The 22,454-nt window shown below is 44.4% G+C and overlaps 2 protein-coding genes across 21 annotated transcripts in view; one reads left to right on the top strand and one right to left on the bottom strand.

The window, feature by feature from the left end:
• The window catches only part of LOC142464153 (NADH-cytochrome b5 reductase 2-like), a 40,984-nt gene that overhangs the window by 6,838 nt on the left and 11,692 nt on the right, over positions 1-22,454 (top strand). The window contains exons 3-9 of one of the 2 annotated variants that reach the window (XM_075567402.1): positions 4,311-4,383; positions 9,191-9,297; positions 10,088-10,217; positions 10,377-10,460; positions 11,977-12,062; positions 13,768-13,867; positions 15,874-17,097. In XM_075567402.1, coding sequence (XP_075423517.1) covers positions 4,311-4,383; positions 9,191-9,297; positions 10,088-10,217; positions 10,377-10,460; positions 11,977-12,062; positions 13,768-13,867; positions 15,874-16,046 — 753 coding nt within the window. In that variant the 3' untranslated portion in view covers positions 16,047-17,097. Of the gene's footprint in view, positions 1-4,310; positions 4,384-9,190; positions 9,298-10,087; positions 10,218-10,376; positions 10,461-11,976; positions 12,063-13,767; positions 13,868-15,873; positions 17,098-22,454 lie in introns of those variants that run through there. The other variant, XM_075567403.1, reaches the window with a different exon arrangement.
• The window catches only part of PPFIBP2 (PPFIB scaffold protein 2), a 123,997-nt gene continuing 122,922 nt past the window's right edge, over positions 21,380-22,454 (bottom strand). For 6 of the 19 annotated variants that reach the window (XM_075567393.1, XM_075567380.1, XM_075567389.1 and 3 more), the window contains one exon: positions 21,381-21,885. Coding sequence is in view for 18 of the 19 variants with exons in the window: in XM_075567380.1 (XP_075423495.1) it covers positions 21,817-21,885 (69 nt within the window). In the remaining variant the exon portion in view is untranslated. Of the gene's footprint in view, positions 21,886-22,454 lie in introns of all 19 variants that reach the window. The other 13 variants (XM_075567383.1, XM_075567382.1, XM_075567384.1 and 10 more) reach the window with 5 other exon arrangements.

Genomic DNA, 22,454 nt, shown 5'->3' with positions numbered 1-22,454 from the left:
AAAATATTAATCTGTGCTCCGCTTCTAGTCTCTAAATCAATGTCCATACACTGTCCGAGCTCGGACTATTATATCGGCCATCTACGAATTCGTATGACGATTATAATTCGCAGATACATTTAATATTCTGTCAATCAGCCTCTACTGCAAAATGCAGCCATTAATTAAAGCAGTAATCCTGATTAATTAAAGCAGTAATCCTGATTAATTAAAGCAGTAATCCTGATTAATTAAAGCAGTAATCCTGATTAATTAAAGCAGTAATTTCCGCACAATGTTACATTCATTTTTTTGGAACCAGGAAAATAGTAAAATACTGAAATAATGACAGTTTTCTGGAGAATCCAATATGGCTGCCGCTGTCAACCAATAGGAAGCCAGAACTGATGCCACTGCAGCTTCCTATTGGGCCTCTGTTCCCACGAGATTTGGCGGCCATATTGTTCCCCTAGGAGGGAATACTGGCATGGGAATACACAGGTATATATCCCGGTTCCAATAAGGAAAGAATATATATATATATATATAAAATGAATTTGTGTTGGTGGGATTCCTGCTTTAAACTCAAAGGATAAACTTTATAGGCTCATCAGGATGGAAGGATTCGCTGAGTTATCCCGTCCGATCATAGGGTTGCAACAAATCATTCATGCAGTATTGGTGATGTTGCCGGTAAGAACGTAAAACCCGGTAGCCTCTGCTGACACCAGGGAATCCCAGAAGCATATTATATAAGGGCTCGCTCAGACAGGCTGCTACGGCAGTTTGCTAGCGTTCTCACCCCCGCCGCTCGCTCCTGCAGCACAGCGATCTGTGCTCAAACTGCAGGAGGCAGATCGCGGCGTTTGGGGGCGTGTAATGAACGCGTCACGGAAGCGGCCTTTTGTTGGCTGAACCAGCTCGCGTCACGCGACTGAAGCCCCAAATTTCAATTTGGGCTGTGCCGGCAAAATGTCGCAGCGACAACACTGCACTTTGCCACCGCACAACCCAAATTTGCGACAGACGTGCGCGCGCACGTCACATCACCCTCTGTCTGAGCTCAGCCTAAGGTATATAGATAGCGGAGCGACGGACACTGATCAGGCGTTTTTTTCAGGCCTATCAGTTATATGATCAAGCCATATATTATGGCTGATAAGAAATAGGCACACAACATGTGCATTAAGCCTAGAGGCACGGCTCAGCTGGCAGTATCAAGTTATAGCCTCGAACTATCCTATTTTGCCTGCATTTGTAACTTTGTTGCAAGCACTATGCAAACGGGATTCATGTCTGCCGCCTCCGGTGTATTGGCGCCATGACGTCAGTGCGCTGTACCACCTCTCCTGATTAGCCGATCTGTTACATTGCCAGGGAAGCAGCGTTGGGCTTTAGCATATTCACAGGCTGCATTCAGCCGTCATGCTCGAACAGGATTTATCTGTACATCAGACGCACCTAACCAACAGGACAGGCAGAGCATTACAGCTTATTTCACTGGACAGTCTATTGTTGGTCACACACCACAAGACCACATATTATATTTGCCATCTATGAGTATTATATTTAGCGACTACTTGGAAGCTCGTGGCCTGCGCGGCCATTATAATCGGGGCTCTGTAATATGCAGCATACAGTTTTTATTGCAGTTATTCATCAATTGCACGCGTCTGTTTTCCTCTACTCACGGGGTTCAGTGCTCCAGGTTTTATTGTATATTATCCCGGGGCTTCATTTGAAATAAATACATATTTGATACATTAGGTGCACACTATCAGCATCTAGGCACATATTGCAAAGTCTGCCCAGCCATGTAGGAGCTCAGCTCTGGGTAATACCACTGTAGTTTGTAGTGGTTTGCAATTGAATATCTGCGATGTATGTATGTATGTATGTATGTATGTATGTATGTAAGTATGTATGTATGTATGTATTGTGACAGAAACCAGGGGATGGTAATAAATTCCGTATATAGGGCTCCCAGGATACTAGACAGTTTCTATCCTGTTTGGCCTGGGAGTGCAGCCTTATAATACATACACTCCATCCCACAGTTTGGCAAGCGCTGGAACTGAGGGATGAGAGATCCAGACCAGAGTTTGTCTGCTGCCTGATTTCTGTCACCTGTCATGCTAATTAGGAATCAGGTATGAAAGACTGATTTCCTGTTTGCTCTGGTCTCCCCCACAAGAGCCAGGAGGCTGGAAGGCTGCTGAACTACAGAGGGGAGAAGCCTCTTCCCCAAACAGGTTCAATCTTTCTGTTCATTTGTGTAAGACTGCAAAAGTACCGTGTTTTGTTGTTGGGAGTGGAAAAGCCACTTCCAACCCTGAGTCAGGGATATCTAAGTTAAGTTATCGCTCAGGTGAGCAGCTTTTGTTTTGATCTGTTTTCTGTTGTATGCACTGTGGCAGTCTCAGTGCCTGGGACTGAATAAACCAGGCATAGCCTGTTTAAAGGAACAGTACGTGACGCCTCATCATTTAACCTACCCTAAAAGACCGTGTTCTAAACAGTCCCGGACAGACGGCGGAGCCCCGGAGTAAGCCGTTTTGTCACAGTATGTATGTATGTATGTATGTATGTATGTATGCGATGCCTGTGGATTGGCTACCCATTGTTAATACCAATTCCATAATATTTGTATTATTATCCAACTAGCTGATATACCCAGCGTTGCCCGTGATGTAATGTTCTGCCTCCCCCATCCTCCCTCTCAACTCCCTTCCCCCCCTCTTCACAGCTGTTCAGGCTTCTGCCCCATTCTCTCCTGACTCCCCCCCCCTCTCTCCTGACTCTCTCTTTCCCCCCCCCCCCTCTCCTGACTCTCTCTCTCTCTCTCCTGACTCCCTCTCTCCCCCCCTCTCTCCTGACTCCCTCCCCCCCCTCTCTCCTAACTCCCCCCCCTCTCCTGACTGAATACCACCCCCCGCCTGTCCGCTGTGCGCCACCATCTTACCGTGTGGGAGCTGCAGGTGGAAGGGGGTCCTTCTGGATTCACCGCAATCAGATTCACCGCAGCTAGTACCAACCTTTCGATTTTATATATTAAGATAAAGAGTTTTAATGCACATACTCTACTATTACACGCTCACTATGAGCGCATTCTAACGGGAACCTGTCCTATTTCTGTTTATCATTCTGATATTGTCCCTATTGCAACGTATTATTTATTCATTATTAGGCTGATACGCGAGTTACCCCTTCCCCTCATTATTTACAAGTTAAACTTTAAAGGGGCAGTTCCTTCTCTTAGTTTTTTTCGCCCCCCTTTATTTACAGTGGGGGAGCAGGGGGTTTCCGTGAGACAGGCACCCCTATTTTTAGCTCTGGGGACTCACCGGATACTTACCAGTAAAGTTGTCAGGTTTAAATCTCCCTCCAGGGAAATAAAATGGCTGCCAAATCCTCGGCCAATAAGAAGCTGCAACATCATCGGTTGTCGCTTCCTATTGGATAGCCACTTAAATCCCCTTTAAAACCCCAGTAAGTAATAGCTGTAACTTCACCAGTAAGTATGGTTTGAGCCGGGAGGTCCCAGCAGCTGAAAATAGTGGGGTTCAGTTCTAGGGACCCCTCAATTCAAACCCATTAGGGAAAAAATTAGGGTTGCTTAGGGTGGATAGCTCCTTCAAAGCGGCCATACAAACACTTAAAAAAATAAATTTAAAAAAACTTTTTTTATACAGGTTTTGAAGCAGGGGGTCTCCAGAGCTGACCCCTTTAATTTCAGCTCTGGGGGGCCCCTGGTACCGGAGATACTTGCCTCCGTAGGGGGCGCCGGTAGCTGCTCCACTCATTCATTTTATGGCGGAGTTTCCAAGTTCCCGCTCCCTGCCGGCCAATAGGAAACCGTGATGTCATCAGGTTCCACTTCGTCAACGTTAAACCCCAGCTAGCTCAGCGGGAATGGCTACTGGCACCAGCTACGGAGGTAAGTATCTCCGGAAGCCGGGGGTCCCCGGAGCTGAAATTAACGGGGTTCATCTCCAGAGACCCCCTGCTTCAATCCTGGGTTAAAAAAAATATATGTAATAATAACATGTATATTTTTTAAAGGGCTTGGATTGCGCCTTTAATACCTTTTTACTTCTGTGCTCCATTATTGTAATAAATATCCGTGGCACTATGGCTTAAAGTTGCGATTCACTGATAGATGTAAAAACGTGGCTTGTTGTGCGTGGCTGCTCTCCACACTCCCGCACTTTACGTGCTCAGAATATTAGTCGCACCCTTGCTCAGTATAAAGGGTTCTCGCTGAAATTATAATGTTACTTTCAAATCCTTGTAACTGATTTGACTTTTTCTGACTTTTTCTCAATGTGCAGGAAATTAGCCACGACACCAAGAAGTTCAGGTTTGCGCTCCCTTCATCAGAACACATCTTGGGCCTGCCTATAGGTGAGACCAGGCGGCATGCTAACTAACGCATTAAAGACACATTAATAACTGTTAATAGTGGTAATAAGATGCACGTCGGGTCAGAATGTCGGGCTTGGTGACATGTTTGGGAGAAGGAGGAGCGGCTCATGGAGCAAAGACTCTGATAATTACCACACTGAGTGTGAGCCTGGTTCAATTCCCGGTGTCGGCTCCTTGTGACCTTGAGCAAGTCACCTTATCTCCCTGTGCCTCATGCTGCAAACACATAGATTGTAAGCTCCTCTGGGCAGGGACTGTTTCTGTAACAATACTATGTGCTGCGTCCCGCGCGTTATACTGTAACGGTGACGCGCTTTGAGTCCCATTGGGTGATAAGCACTATATGAAATACAAGTTGTTGTATAAGGAGAAGGAATACCAGAAACTTCAATCACAAAACTCTTTAATCAGTCTTGTATTCATGTTTTAATCTTGAATCAAAGATGATTTGATTTGTTTTAAATAACAGTAACTGATTTAGATGTCGAGTTTTTTTTTAATTTGTACAGTTATCAATGCAATTACAGGAGATGCCATGTTAAGTATTCAGAGATAACTGCAGCATAACGTTTAATTATTTGCATCAAAGGGAATGGAAACGGAGCTCTGTTGATTAGAAAATAAATTATTTTTCCAATAATGGGAGTCCGACGTGTGTGTGTGCATGTGCGTGCGTGCGTGCGTGTGCGTGCGTGTGCGTGTTCAGACTAAAGCATCTGCATTATATCTCTATATTATTTTGTGGAAAAATGAAGAATTTTCCGTTCGATTGAGAATAGAAATTTTTATAGCAATTATATATATCTTTTATCGGTAAGGTTTTTTTTTTTTTTGTTCCACAATATGAGCACTATTTTTGTTTATTTTGTTTCTAGAAGCATTATTTTGGTTTCTCATTTTATATATGACTATGGTTCTATACAGTATGCACTATTATATTTATATGATTTTATTAAAATTAGCACTTAAGTAATTCAATATCAATCAATAGTAAGTCTTATTATTCTTGGTCACATTGCTTAATTAATATTATTATTACACAATTGATTCATTGGACCAAGTATGAATATATATATATATATATATATATATATATATATATATATATATATATATATATATATATATATATATATATATATATATATATATTTGAACAAAGGTATTTTCCTTGCGTTACTATAATGGACATAAGTGCTAATGATATGCAGAAGGGTGTTCCCTGTGATAACGCCTATACACAGAGCTCCGTTATAGGTAACGCAGGGATTTAACAATGCGTTAATTAGGTCATACTGAGGAAGGGAGGGGGTCCAAGGTGCTATACTGTGTATATCCCCTCAAACCCACCTTCATACAACACGTGGAGGCACCTGTGCATACCTGGGGTACATGCTAATAGGGTATTGAGAGCATACGTGGATCCCAGTCCTCTTGTCCATTACTACCATAGAGATTTGGGGCCGCAAGGGGTTACTATCACTCCTGTTCGCATGCGACCCCTCACCTCACACCCCCACCGCCCTTGGTTTGACAGTTCTGTTAGGGAATTGAAGGAGACGGGTCGCAGGCTGGAACGGCGCTGGCAGAGGTCTCGCATGGCTGAGGACCAGCTGAAACTGATTGACTTCATCATGAAATTCCAGTCCACAATTATTAGTAAGAAGTCAGAGTTCCTGTCACGTGGGATCCTGGCAGCGGACAATAGACCAGCTCAGCTCCTATGCACCGTGGGGAAGCTGTGGAAACCAGCATGTCTGGAGTCTGGTGAAGCCTTTTCACAGACCTGTTGGGGTGATTTTGCTCTCTTCTTCTCTGATAAAGTAACCTCCATCCGGGCTGGTGTCCCGACTGTGCTATCTAATGAGTGTCAGGGTTCCAGGCATGAACATGCAGGTTATCTGGCATCATGGACTAGCTTTCACCATCTGAATGTAGAAGACCTTGGGAAACAATCCAGGGGTTGCGTCCCACTACCTGTGATTTGGACCCAGTCCCAACATGCCTTCTCTTAGGCTGTGTTGATACAATCAGCCCAGTGTTTGCCAAAATAGTCCTGTGCTCTTTGCAGACGGGGATCTTTCCAGAACCGCTGAAGGAAGCCGTCATCAGACCTCTTCTAAAAAAGCCTTCATTAGACCCGTGTTGCATGGCTAATTCAGGCCCATATCAAACCTTCCTTTGCTAGGGAGGGGTATTGAGAACGTGGTGGCAACACAACTGGAAACTCGTCTATAAACCCAAGTACTGAAACGGCTCTGGTTCATCTGCTTAATGATCTGATGGCGAGAGACAGGTAACTGTTCGATCTTAGTTCTCCTTGATCTCTCTGCAGCATTTGATACCGTTGACCATGGGATCTTAATGGAGCACCTGAAGGACTTCTGTGGACTGGGTGTCACAGTTCTCAGCTGGTTCCGATCCTTTCTCACTGGCAGGTCATTGAGAGTATCTTCAGGAGTGTACTCCTCTGCACCAATGCCCCTGTCATGTGGCGTGCCACAGGGTTCTATCCTATCTCCTATGTTGTTCGCAGTGTGCATGCTGCCACTACATTAAATAATCAGACGGCATGGCCTGGGTTATCACTGCTATGCAGATGACACTCAACTCTACTTATCCTTTGCACCAGGTACTAAGGACCAATTATCAGTCTTCAATAGATATTATCTGGGCTCCTAGAGTGGATGAGCGCCAGTTGGTTGAGGTTGAATCCTGATGAGACAGAAATGCTTGTGGTGGATGCTCATCATCTGAAAACAAGACTGCAGCTTGGTCAACCAACTGGCCTTATCCTTGGGGGTTCTCAGTTGCTAAACTCTGTCAAAGTGCGGAATCTTGGTGTTGTCCTTGACTGTGACTTAAACATAGCCAGGATTCAGCACCTGATCCCCCCCCCCCCCCCCCCAGAGGATCTTACTACAGTACGCTTGTCCATGCCTGTGTGTCTTCACGCCTGGACTACTGCAATGCCCTCTACCTGGGTCTTCTGGAAACAGAGCCGTGCGGCCTGCAGCTGGGGCAGAATACTGCGGCCAGGCTGTTAACTAACAAGACTCGTTCTCCGTTCTCTGCACTGGCTGACTGGTCATGTAGTCCTTTGTATGTCACGAAGCCAATCTTGAAATAAATTTGCCATTTAACAGAGTTCCAGCTATCTGAGAGAGCTTCCAGTTCCCTGCACTCCCATTCTCTCACTTCCATCTGCAGATGCAGGACGCCTAACATTTCCCAGAATCTCCGTGACTTCCTTTGGCGCCCGAGCTCTCAGCCACGCTGCTCCCACTCTATGGAACAGTCTGCCTTGTACAGCGCGAGAGTCCCCCTCTCTGGGAATCTATACAAACAGGCTCAGACCCACTTACTTACCCAGGCATTTAATTAATTAACCACATCCTGTCCGGCATTAAATAGCTACAGTACCGTCACATCCTGTATTGCATCTTTCCTTGTGTTTGGTCTCTATTATAACCTTAAATGTTTTCTTCTTTTTCCCTTTTTGTAACTGTGAAGAGCTTTGAGTCCCATTGGGAGAAAAGCGCTATATAAATAAAGTTATATTTATTGTTATTATTATATGCAAAGTATATTTTAATTGCTTCTATTAGCATATGTATGTATATCTTTATTTGTATAGCGCCATCCTTGTACATAGTGTTTTACAGCAGTAATAGATGTGACATAAAAATAGCAGACATAATTGGAATAAGCGCTTCAGACATAAAAGGTCTCTCTCTCTCTCTTTCTTTCTCTCTCTCTTTCTTTCTCTCTCAAAACCCATTTGTAAGGGTCTGGAGGGAGCTAGCGCCACCTTGTGGTAAGACAGGTGTATTGCGAGTCAGTGCTAATTTAACATGGCGTTAAGCCTGTGCTTATGCGATCACTAACAGCCGTTGTTTTTGCATATAATTAGCTTTGTGGATTGGCGTTAACCTCGGGGAACGTAACGTCTGACCCTTTCATTGTAATGTGTTGTTTCTTTTGTAAATCGCTGAGCACACTGTCGACGCTATGTAAGCACAGATATCCATCCATACAGACGTGAGAATGAAAATAAATCTTTCTGAGCAGCACTCCTAGTTAGGAAATAATCGCGCTAGTAAACGCCCCATGAAAAGGAGGAAAAACGGAGGAGCGGGTTAGAGAAAAATGGTGGAATTCCGCCCAAAATGTCGCTAGCATCCGGACTTTTTCTGCCACGGAAGCTGAGGACTATGTGAGCCACAACTTAGTTGTGAAGCAGGGGAGGAGCAGTCACTGATTGAGCCACCTGTGCTGAAGCAGGGGTACCCTGAAAACCTGACCTGTTGGTGGCCCTTGAGGACTGGAGATGGCTACTCCTGCTGTAAGGTGTTATTTACCTTGCTCAGTACCGTTTTCCAGACTGCGCTCTGCTTGCACACATTTGGGGAGTAGCGTTCTTCCGTTGCCCCACAGCGCTGTCCGATGTGTTTCCTCACAAGATAAGCCTTCAAGAAGGCAAAAAATATTTTGTAACCTATATTGCTTGATGGTGGTTCTTTTATTTTGCCTGTGTGCTGGAGACACTACCCATTAACACACACGTGAGAACGGAGTCCGGCGTATTCACCCCCGTGCTACATATCAGCAATACCTGCGCGCAATACGCGTAACTCACAAAACGCATTGATCACAGGGGACCCCCTTCTGCTGTTGTGTTAATTAGCCAACGTTTCGCGCCCGCGCTGCGGATCCAGCCGGAATACGGCGGAAGTTGTTGGCACGATACGCTGAATATATCCCTTTACAATTCATTGTCCTGCAGGCCAACACGTTTACCTCTCCGCCAAAGTCAATGGTAACCTGGTGATTCGGGCGTACACCCCAGTGTCCAGCGATGGAGTCCGAGGCCACGTCGATTTAATTGTGAAGGTAAAATGCAGCTGTCGATGTGTCTCCTTTTATAAAGCTTTGTGCTGGGCGCGGCTTGTAAAACTGTCTCTGTTGCAGAAGTATTAATCAAGTGAGAGTGGTGTTAGCCAGCATTACGTGGCACTTACGTGGCACTTTGTAAGAGCACAAACAGCGATAAGAGGGAGGAATAGTATGCAAATAGTATAAAGCGCTATAAACTTTTAATACAAATATCTACGTCGTCATTTACAGACTTTATGGAAAAAACCCATTCAAAGTTCGGAGTAAATTTGCAGACGACTCGGGGGGGTTAATGTTTTGTGTATACATTGTCTCTTTCCTATTCCTATATTATCATTGTGTTCTGGTGGGTAAAGAAGTGACACAAAAATACCTCCACTGTACCGTACAGTGTCAGCAAATCAAAATATCACTCGTGAGCCCATTCATGTCTCAGACAGGTCTGCAACCTGGACAGCTTTTTAAAAATACGATTGAAGCAGGGGGTCTCCAGAACTGAACCCCATTCATTTCAGCTCCGTTGCCCCCTGCTTCCGGAGATACTTACCTCCGTACGGGGGGGGGGGGGGGGTGTCTGCCGGAAGCCTCTCCGCTCGGCTAGCAGGGATCATGTAATAACGTAAAGCTCCAGAGACCCCCTGCTTCAAGCCTATGTGAAGAAAAGGAAAACCGCTCGCTTGGATGGCCCCTTTCTGTAAATATTTCACCGCTGCCATCAACGTGAAACCTTTGTGGGACGTCCCATCCCACATGCCCTAACATTTAATACTTTTATCCTGTTCTGCAGGTTTATTACAAAAATGTGAATCCTAAATTCCCTGAAGGAGGAAAAATGTCCCAGTACTTGGACAGCATGAAAATAGGGGAAACAATGGACTTCCGGGGCCCGAATGGTCTCCTTGTCTACAAAGGGAAGGGTACGTTAGTTAGATGAATATGTGAAGTTACGCAGATACATGTGTAGCGTTGTGTAGCGTTGTGTAGTTTGCTGGCGCGTTTTCTAACAGTAGCACGTTTGAGCACAATGGTTGAAGATAAAGTAATGTAATGCTAATTTCTGCCTGTTTCGGTTCTAGGGGAATTTGCCATCAGAGCCGACAAAAAGTCTGAAGCTCAAATTAAAAGGACAAAACACATTGGGATGATTGCGGGGGGAACCGGTAAGTAATATTAACAAGAGAGTTACAAGAGGTGTGATAAAAGTGTAGCAATGCTAGTTTTCCATAAGGGCCAAACCAGGAAAATAAATGAGTAGAAAGGCTATGTGGAAATAGTAATGTCCTTTTAATATGTAGAGAGCGAAGGGAGAATGAGAGGGTGGGGTTGGGGGGGGGGGGGGGAGAGAAAGAGAGGGGGGAATGGAGGAGAATGAGAGGGAGTGGGGGGGGGGAGATAGAATCAGGGGGAGTAAGTAGCGTGTCAGAGGGGGAGGGAGCATGAGAGGGATGGAGGGTGGGAAGGGTGAAAAGGGGGAGGGGAAGAGAGGAGGCAGGGGGAGAGCATGATGGGGGAGCAGGTAGCGTGAGAAAGAGGGAGGGAGCGAGCATGAGAGGAGAAGGGGGGAGGGAGCCGGGGACAGGTGAGAGGGGGGAGAGACCATGAGGAGAGGGAGAATGAGGGGGGAGCAGGTAGCATGAGAAAGGGGGCATGAGAGGGGGATAGAGCATGAGAGAGGGAAGGGGTAGCGGTGTGGGATGGGTGATAGGGGGGAGGGGAAGGGGGAGGCAGGTGAGAGAGCATGAGGGAGGGGGAGCATGAGAGAGGGGGGAGGGAGCGTGAGAGGGGAGAGAAATAGAGGATCATAGAGTGATGAGGTGCGTGTGTGTGTGTGGGGGGGGGGGGGGGAGTGTAAGAGAAAGGTGGAAACTAGATTTATTTAGAATGTTTTATTTTGGGGAGCCCCAAGGCCCCCAAAAACATTAATCTGGGCTTGGCCACCTGATGTTATCGCTCCTAGGGCGATTAAATGACCCAGAAGTGCCGGAGGTCCCGTGGCACTCTGCTGCCGTCAGACCCCGGCACTCTACAGGTTAATGTTAGGTCTACGTGGGATCACCCTCTAGTCTAAACCATTACATTGTCAAATAGTATCTCTCCCTGCTCCGCCCGGCGTGTAAACATGTGCAGGTGTGGAATAAGTTACCCAAGTGGTAATAAATACAGTGGTGTAACATATTGACTTCAAAACAAGAGCCGTGGTGCACATCGTGGGCTGGTTACATGAGCCGTGGTGCACATCCTAGGCTGGTTACATGAGTCGTGGTGCACATCCTGGGCTGGTTACATGTGCCGTGGTGCACATCCTGGGCTGGTTACATGAGCCGTGGTGCACATCCTGGGCTGGTTACATGTGCCGTGGTGCACATCCTGGGCTGGTTACATGAGCCGTGGTGCACATCCTGGGCTGGTTACATGAGTCGTGGTGCACATCCTGGGCTGGTTACATGAGTCGTGGTGAATATTCTGGGCTGGTTACATGTGCCGTGGTGCACATCGTGGGCTGGTTACATGTGCCGTGGTGCACATCGTGGGCTGGTTACAAACGCTGAACTGATTATTTCGTGAGCTTTATTTTGATGTCATTGTTTTGCTTTCATCCCTTTTTTACTGGATTATAATTGATTCTTGGGGGTGGAATAATGGAAGTAACCGTTCTCATTCTCTTGCCTGTTACAGGTATTACTCCGATGCTACAGCTAATTCACAACATTACTCAGGATCCAAGTGATGATACTAAATGCTACATCATCTTTGCTAATCAGGTAACAGATCCATGTGTCTGTAATGATATGTATGTATAATGTATGTATTTATATATAGTGCCAGATACACAGCCGTAACACATGGGACACAATATTATAACACAATGGGAATTAGCGCTGCAGGCACAAAATAGGAAAAGAAGGCCCTGCCCCGAAGGGCTTACAATCTAAGGATTCCACTAAATAGCCGTTGTAAAGGGATTGATCAGATGGAATTAACTGGGGCTTAATTTTTCATACTTACATTAGCTACACTCACTTTTTTACATTATTGGTTTATAGTCAATATTTTATTTTTTTTATTTTTGTGATGAGCAAAATTTAATATAAACTTTAACTGCACATTAGAGGGCGCTGTTTGAATTATTTGCCCAGGTGCAACCAATTACAATTAAAAGCGGCAATATGGGTTAACTTTTTTTCTTGTTTTGTTTTAAACATGTTCTGTTACAGGTTTGAAGCAGGCGTCTCTAGAGCTGAACCCCATTCATTTCCGCTCCGTAGTGGCGCCGGTATCTCTGCAGCAGAGAAACGGCGTTCCTTAATCCAATGGATTAAATGTCCTGTGTCCCACGGGCCAATAGGAAGCTGTGACATCATCCAGTGCGGCTTCCTATAGGCCAGCGTGACCTGGGCCTTTAAACTCTGCAGAGATACCAGCACCCCGTACGCAGGTAAGTATCTCTGGAAGCAGGGGGTCTCAGGAGCGGAAATCAATGACGCCCTGCTACAAACCTGTAATAATAAAAAAATATATATATATTTCTGAAAAGTTAACCCGTATTGCTGCTTTAAAACAGCGACGGTTTTAAACGACAGTATTTGTCACTTATTTAAAGCGCGTGCGTGTGGAGTTGTCGCACAGAGGACGATTGCACAGTTTTAGTATCAGGGAGTCCCCCAGCAGATATTTAAATGAAGCATCCCAGTAAATAAATGTGGCAGTTAAAGCTGAAGACCAAGCAATATCCTACATGTGTTTTAAATAATAAATCACTTCTGTACTATGAGGAAATACTTGTAGCATTTAAAAAAAACACAACTGTGAATGACATTTTTTTTTCCAACTTCAATTTTATTGGTGTTCCACATATAGACATTATGCCACAGACCATTATGATGTACACCTTCATTTTTTGTTTTCTTAACATCCAATAATAAAATACATAAAGAAAAATTGTACGAGACATATCATAGGATCTACCTACGACAAAAGACAAGACAAACTAGACAAGGGAACCTGGGGGGGGGGGGGGGAAGGGGGCGGGGGCGGGCATTTTTTATGTATTATAATGTAAAAAGCATTGTTTCCATAGCAACCATTAACAAAGTCACATCCCCTGCCTCTTCTGAAACAGGTTCTGGCACACCCCTTTTTGGGCCCTGCCCCCTCTCTAGCAGAGCACCAATTGTATCTAGTGACTGCCTGGTCACATGATCTTCCCCACAGAACTTTGCATCTTTGGTCCTCATCTGTTGCCATTTAGTGAACCCCATCGATCAGCAACTTAGCTAATCACTTATTGTGTAGATTGTATTGATGCACACATTAAAGGGGAAATAAATTGTAGCTTGGACTGCTGCGTGGAGGCATTTATTTCCAATTGACAGGGTTCTCTCTCACAGAGGCTGGTAGTTAAATAGATCTTCAATGGGTTACATTGTTTAAAGCTAATTGTACTTGTAATTTCCATGTGATGTTCAGACTGAAGAAGACATTCTTTTGCGACCGGAACTGGAACAAGTAGCCAAGAATCACCCTGATCAGTTTAAGCTTTGGTACACGCTGGACAGGCCCCCAAAAGGTAAGACTTGGGGCCTTATTCTATATTGTCCAAAGTGCCTGAACGTCCTGATTGAAGACCACTCTACATGGATCAGGGGTGGCCAACTCCAGTCCTCAAGGGTCACCAACAGGCCAGGTATTAGTGATATCCCTGCTTCAGCACCTGGCTCAGTATTTGACTGATTGAACTACCTGTGCTGAAGCAGGGATTTCCTGAAAACCTGACCTGTTCGTGATCCTTGAGGCCTGGAGTTGGCCCCCCCTGATATAGATTATAGAATGACCTCCGGGACAAGGCACAAATAAATGTGATTTAACACCATCCGAACACAACTACAATGCAAAGTTGAAAACATTCCGCATTTTATTTTTCTTTAGAAATTGATATCCCGTATATTACTAATGTAATCAGTAGGCAACAAAATGACTATTTTTACTGACACATAGTCGCAGACACTTGTTACAGTACAAATAGATACACTGACGTACAATAGCACGAACAAGGTAATGATCACTGTATACCAGGAGTGGTGGCCAACTCCAACAGGTCAGGTTTTCAGGATATCGCTGCTTCAGCACAGGGAGCCACTGATTGAGCCACCTGTGCTGAAGCAGGAATATTACCAATAGCTGGCCTGTTGGTGGCCCTTGAGGACTGGGGTTGGCCGCCCCTGCTGTAAACAGTTTAAAAAGGTGATGGCATTATTTTGTATTTTTTAGCCAAACAGTATTACAAATTGTACCTTTTGTAGAAGACATTGTAGTCTTGTCCTTGGTGTGTTGCATCCAATACTCACGATTGTGCTTGTACTACAGCCTATGTGCCACATTAAAGATGGCTGTGCTTCAGACTGAGCACTTCCACCATGTTGTTCCCCCACCCCTTTTTTATTTTACATGTGTAGGAAGCAGGGGGTCTTCAGAGCTGAACCGTGTTCATTTTAGCTCCAGAGACCCCCTACTCCCCAAGATACTTATAAGGAAAGGTGCCACCAGTAGCATCTCCTACCAAGGGAAACAAAATGGAGGTTTAAATCTAAACGCGGTTTTCTATTGGCTGACGAGATGCAAGGGATTTAAACCTCTTTCCCCGGTATCTCGTGGACAAGGGGGGTCCACGGAGCTGAAAGGAATGCCTTTTTTCTTTTTAGCTCTGGGGACCCCCGGCTTCCTATACCTGTTACAAAGTGGGCTGCCTTGGATGAACGGCTCATTAAAAAAATAGAAGTGCCCCCACCCCCACCCCCAAAAAATGGATATTCGTCCAAATTGAAAATCTAAAATTGCAAAATTAATTACTCAGCCAGTCTTCAATAAACTCAGAGTACTGTTTGGGTAAATGACCAGTAGTTTTTCCCTGGCTGGCTCACATGGCCGAAATGACCAATAATTCTGCAAAATAAGCGTTACAATTGCAAACGCCGATTTCCTTTTAGTATAGTAAATAGGGCTTTTAGAGGTTTTTATTGCCACACAAAGGCACAAAACAGGTCTCCAACACAAGGTTAGTCATTTAAATGCATCCATCAACCGTTAAAACTATAAAAGAAGCAAAACATCACGATCATTTTAAAAACATTTGTTTGCAGCATTTTTTTTTACATACACGGCAACTGTTTCTCATGTTCCTTTAATAAATAAATACGTTTATGTACGGATGCAAACATTAGGGGGAGATTGAGATTTCCACCCCAGTTTTATGGATGTTGGGAGGCATTTAACGTGTACTGCACAGGGGTACTGCTAGATAACCGGTCTTTGCAACCACAAGCTCCTAATGCCCAACTATTCTTACATTGTGGTGTGTGTGTGTGTGTGTGTGTGTGTATATATATATATATATATATATATACATATACAGTACATAGAAACAATGTCATTCTCTTACAGCTCCCACTTCATATTACACACTGTATTGATGAATATTGGGGGTTTATTTGGGCCTCTTTAACCTTAGGAGTGGCGGTTATTTTTCACTATGTGTTTAGCGGGTTTGGGTACAGTTTGCATCTTGACCTTTTTTAGGTTGGGATTATGGATCTGGTTTTGTCACTGCCGACATGATTAAAGAGCATCTGCCTCCTCCTACGAATGAAGCCATCGTTCTGATGTGTGGACCTCCTCCGATGATACAGTTTGCGTGCCAGAACAACCTGGCCAAACTAGGGTACCCCGAGAACAGAAGGTTTGCATACTAGTGTCTCGTGTCCTCAGCCACCGCGACGTAAACACCTTGAACTGTCTCATTAGTAAAAGATAATCATCCCCATTCCATGAACAATGTCTATTTTGCAAACTGAAGGTGTATATGTTGCACTGGGGAAGTTCACCTCAAATCTTGGAGATTCTCTGCAACACCTTTTTTTTGTATTCCGAATGTTTCAAGAATACATTTTGTGTAACCGCTGTTGTCTCACGTTGCTTTGCCCACTTCTGCCACACCCTGTGTAACTGGGGTTTCTTCGTAACAGGGTGTTTTCCCAGCGCACCTGAACGGAGCTTAAATCTTTCCATGCAGCAAGCTTAAGCCTATAGGGAACCATGTTAAAAATGGTTATTGAGGCAAAAAGTGACACTGTGTGCTCATTTGCATGTCATTTCCCAGAATCCCTTGCTGCAGTGGAAGTGCTGTATGCTGGGTGATAATGGGGAAAGGCGGGGTTGCAGACCTGCCTAAGACATGCAGATAAGCATACAGTTATATTTGCATATATATATTGGAATTCTCTAAATGACGGTTCATAAAGTCTGACCATGTAATTCACATTTCTAAAATGTCATCATATTGTATTCTTGTTAGTTCGGTACAATTATTATTGTGTACAGCTTTGCCAATAGAAATAGAATACTGCGCTATGGGCACTGATTAAGTGTTTTAGATAATTATTTAATTGATATAATAGGGTATATAAAGGAACCCTTTACCTAAAGCAAACACACTCCTGACGAAGCCGGATGCAGTCTATCTAGACTGGGCGAAACGCGTAGAGTGGTGCTTTCTGTACCTGTGGGCGATCTGTAGTTTTCCAGCCAAACAGCCGTGACGTCACACGCCCATACGGACGCAGCGAGAGGAGCTCCGACACCAGACTGCAGGCGAGGGAGACTTGGAGAATCCAGGGGAGGTGGTGAGAGCTGCGGTGACTCTTCGATACTCACATATTATTGTGATAAATGCTTATTTTAATCTTGCACATTGTAAGTGCGCACTTTTATACCTATTTTTTATAAAGTTTATATCTATCAGCCTGATCGCGCTATGTAGTGCTTTCTCATCTCTTTTATACACTATCATCGCATTGGTGAAACACGCCTTGAGGGAGATCCAAACAACATCTATACCCTACGGGTAGCAGCCCTATCTGCTAACTGCACTCTATTCTTCTATATCTTGTGAGTAGGCTGAACATCAGAGCCAAGATTACATCCTGTATTATACCTCATTTGTTAATACACCTGCACTTAAATTTTGTATCTTTCTTTTTGTCCCATATATGCTCCTCCTGGATTGTTTGAGATCTGTTTAAAGGTCTCGCCACCCCTCGCTGCTTCCTATTGGCTCACGTGCCACAGGACCATTAAAAGGGACTGAGATACCAGCATCAACTTCAGATGTATCTCGGGGAGCGAAGGGTCCCCGGAGCTAAAATCCCTCTGCTTGAAACCAAGGGGGGACTTTTTAAAAGCAAAGGTCCCTCAAATATATTTACGTTACCCTAACACATGAGTTCTATTGTGACATATGGCACTTAGCTGCCTAAGCAACTAGTATGAAATTAGCACAGGTGGCTAAAGCAGTGGCCCAACCTGTGCTGAAGCAGGGTCATCCTGAAAGCCTGAGCTGTTGGTGGCCCATGAGCAGTGGAGTTGGCCACCCCTTGTTCTATTGCATAATTCTACTCCGTGATGGGGAAAGAAATGTGAACAACCAATGCATTAATAACCGCATGTGCTGGGTTATGGCTTACGGGACTTTGCATTGCTCGTCTCCCACTGTAAGAATCAGAAGACCAGTGCTATGCATACTGCGGCTGCAGGAAGGAGTTAAAGTACGTTACCATATTTCCTCGATGGTAAGACGCCATCGATTGTAAGATGCACCATCGATTTGGCCCTTACAATCAAGGAAAATTACTTTTTCACTTACCATGTTTCAGGAGAGGTCCCATGTCAGCGGAGGATGAAGTGGGCGGCGGCAGCGGTCCCATGTCTGCAGATGGTTGAAGATGGACAGTGGGCGGGAGTGCGGTGGCAGGACAGGTCCCAAGTCTGCAGGTGAATGAAGCTAAGAAGTCAGAGGGCGGGCGGTGGCGGCAGGAGATCATAATAGCAGGAGAGCTAAGCAAGAGCAGAGCGGCATAGGGGAATGGCTGGGGTGGAGCACACTGTAACCAGAAGTCAGACACCGGTCAACTTCCGGTGTTAGTGTGTACCCCCCAAGCTGTTCCCCTATGCCGCTCTGCTCCTGCTCAGCTCTCCTGCTATTATGATCTCCTGCTGCAACTGCCACCGGACGCCCACCCGCTGTCTTCTTATCTTCATTCACCTGCAGACTTGGGACCGTCCTGCTGCCGCCGCACTCCCGCCTGCTGTCCATATTCAACCATCTGGAGCCGTGTGACCTCTCCTGTCTCCTCCCGCTTTGTCCTCTGCTGACATGGGACCACTCCTGAAACATGGTAAGTGAAAAGAGGGGGCTAGTACTGTCGACACTTATTTTTTTTTCTTTTCCTTTTTTTTAATACATCGATTCTAAGACGCACCCCGATTTCAGACATGTGAAAATCGGAAAAAAGGTGCGTCTTAGAATCGAGGAAATAGGGTATATCAGTTACCTGGTTATTGTGAAGAATCTACAGTATGCGTGCATGTTGTCTGTTCTGTCTAATGATTTTTGTCAAGATGGGATATACATTTTATTTGCAAGTGTGCCCAAGGAATGCACAGAAAAGGATTTGACCAAGATCCCAAAGAATGTAAGTGACGTAAGGAGGTATTGAACCCAGAGACCTCAGTTTTGGAACTCCTATCTTTACAACAAATAACTTTTCATTTAAATGTATGTATGATTTCCAACCATTATGCATTTGTGGTCTTAAAGATACAGGCTGATCTGTCTTGACTGCTATTTCCCTGGAAAGATTTTTCTTCTAAAAAATAAAAAACAAAACAAAAATAAGAACGAAAATTGGTTCAAAGAATACAAAAATGCATGAGTAACACAATCCCTGCTAGCACCATGTAAGGAATACAAATCTGAAGAGTTAGGAGCACTTGTAGATTAGATACTGCCAGGGGGCACGGCTACGCCCTGAAGGGGTAATCAATACAGATATTGCCAAGGGGCACGGCTACGCCCTGAAGGGGTAATCAATACAGATATTGCCAAGGGGCACGGCTACGCCCTGAAGGGGTAATCAATACAGGTACTGCCAGGGGGCACGGCTACACCCTGAAGGGGTAATCAATACAGGTACTGCCAGGGGGCACCGCTACACCCTGAAGGGGTAATCAATACAGATATTGCCAAGGGGCACGGCTACACCCTGAAGGGGTAATCAATACAGATATTGCCAAGGGGCACGGTTACACCCTGAAGGGGTAATCAATACAGGTACTGCCAGGGGGCACGGCTACACCCTGAAGGGGTAATCAATACAGGTACTGCCAGGGGGCACGGCTACACCCTGAAGGGGTAATCAATACAGGTACTGCCAGGGGGCACCGCTACACCCTGAAGGGGTAATCAATACAGGTACTGCCAGGGGGCACGGCTACGCCCTGAAGGGGTAATAAATACAGGTACTGCCAGGGGGCACGGCTACACCCTGAAGGGGTAATAAATACAGGTACTGCCAGGGGGCACGGCTACACCCTGAAGGGGTAATCGATGCAGAGAAAAAATCCCGTCACGGAAAAGCCAGCACTCCATAGGTCTAAACACGGACCTTTGTCACGATACCACGGGTAGGAGCCCGGCTGGGTTTACAATATGGCGGTTTAAAAGTTCCGCGAGCCTATTGGAACCCGCAACGTCATCCTTTGTGTCTTCCTATTGTCACATGTGACAAGGGACCTTTGAGCTGCGCAGAGATACTGTCAGAACTTACGGAGGTCTCTTGGGGCGCAGGGGGTCCCTAGGGGTGAAATCAATGCGGTTCAGCTCCAGAGACCTCCTGCTTCCCACCTATTAAAAAAATAAACATAAGGTTTTGCCAGGAGTACTTACTGCCTTACGGAGCTATGCAAACATGCAATGTGAGGATAGCCTTACTGTATCTGAAATGACATTCGTTACAGTCACAGAGGCTCATAAACACCTATGTTCTGCTTCTTTTGGGATGGTATAAAGCAGGGGTGCTAAACTCCAGTCCTCAAGCTGCCTTCCCCCCCCCCCCCCCCCCAACAGGTCAGGTTTTCAAGCTATCCCTGCTTCAGCACACGTGGCTCAATCAGTCTCTGCTTAAGCACAGGTGGCTCTATCAGAGCCTCAGTCAAAGACTGCACCTCTGATTGAGTCACCTGTGCTGAAGCTGGGATATCCTGAAACCCTGACCTGTTGGGGGGGGGGGGGGGGGGGGGGGGGGGGGCTTGAGGACTGGAGCTGAGCCCCCTGGGCTATAAACCACATCTTCCAGACTTTTGGAATGTAACATGTCTTGTAGCACACTGTATCTAATTAAATAAGCCAGCTCTTGTTTTAAAAAGAATGACTTAATCCTCACTCATCTTGTTGCACAAATATGCCCTTTCATGATACACTAATGTAAATATATATCATACAACTTTGGGAAATAAAAGAACATTTGTGCTTGTGTGGCTACTGTAACATTGCCTTAAGAAAAAAAAACAAAAAACTACCGGTATATCAAACCCACTGTTCTGGGACTTGTACAGGAGTACAGGATATACTTTTTTTAGTGTACTATAGATAATTTTCGCACAGGATTCGTTCAGAATAAAATGGATAATAGTGCCGACATATGCAAATATTTTTCTGTACAGAATAGAAAAAAAACGTCTTTTTGCAGAACGAGAAATACACAGAACAAGTCACAAATTGGTATAGCCTTGTGAACGCTATATTGTGAGATCTCAACGTGCCGCGTCTCCAGAAGCCGTCTGAACCAAGGGAAGTGAAGATTACAGAGACCTTTCGCCGCTTCCCCGGCATTTAATTTAAGTGCCTTTGGGAAGTGCGCGGGGCCCCTGTAAACCCTGCGCCCCCCGCAGATAATCTCTCGCGCACCCCAGAGATAGAGGATCAGGGGAAGGATGGGAGGGAGAAAAAATTCTAGTATTAATATTAATGGGGCCCTGAAATTTTCTTTGTGCCCGGGGCCCAACGAATGGCTAGCTACATCACTGATTATTTTTATATATGTATATATATATATATATAATATATATATATATTATATATATATATACACACACACACACACACACCTACATATATCAATATATATATACACACACACAATATATACATTGATATATATATAAAAATATATATATACACATAGCTTTTTTAATGTATATTATTATATCTATAGTTTTGCCTTAAAAAAGTAAATAAATAAAAAAATGTATAGCAACATTTTTAGAATAGACCATTACAAAACAGTTTTGTACGTTTAGCAATATCCTCATAAACAGTGGTCGACAAATCACCAAAAAATCTACTCGCCACCTAGTACCACACGTGTGCTGCTTGGGCCAATAGGAGCTCGCCACGATGTTAAATCCACTCGCCCGGGGCGTGCAAATGTATAGGTTTGTCGAACACTGCTCATAAATACGTTTGACCAATATTCATTAATTTAAACAAACTCAATAAATAGCTTTTTTTTTAAACTGCTTTTGTCTGCTATGTCCATCATGTCTTCTTTGGCTTTCCGTTAGCTGTAATTAGCGCCGGCTGCAGTCATTATAAGGTATGAATAGTGTTGTTGAGTATGGCAAGTGCTATCTCCAAGCATCATATGCAGTTAAAAATCTGTAATTATTCAGCAATTCATCTTGACTGAGCATATTCTGAAAAGAAAAGTGTTACAAATAAGCAAAGCCACTATAAAGAATACAAATAGTTGTCATTTTCTCTGTGTGTGTGTGTGTGTGTGTGTGTGTGTATTTATATTTATATATATATATATATATATATATATATATATATATATATATATATATATATATATATATATATATATATATATACACACATGTAGAGGTATGAGTACCGTGTTAGCCGAGCTTCAATAATCAAAAAATAAATAGATGATACCGTTCTGTGGCTAACAAAATACTTTTATTTGTGCGAGCTTTCGAGATACACTGTAAATCTCAGTGTATCTCGAAAGCTCGCACAAATAAAAGCATTTCGTTAGCCACAGAACGGTATCATCTATTTATTTTTGATTATATATCTATCTACATATACATATATATATGTATATATATACATACACACACAAAAACAGTTAGTCGATACTGTCCTGTGGCTATCTAAATGCTTTTATTTGTGCGATCTTTCAAGTTACACTGATCTCTTCTTCGGGCGATGTTACAATTGATTAAGCCAAAAAACTTTCTTGAAACAAAGCATC

Source organism: Ascaphus truei, chromosome 12 (assembly GCF_040206685.1).
Source record: "Ascaphus truei isolate aAscTru1 chromosome 12, aAscTru1.hap1, whole genome shotgun sequence".
NCBI classification, from domain to species: Eukaryota; Metazoa; Chordata; class Amphibia; order Anura; family Ascaphidae; genus Ascaphus; species Ascaphus truei.
This window is presented reverse-complemented; position numbering and strand designations above follow the sequence as displayed.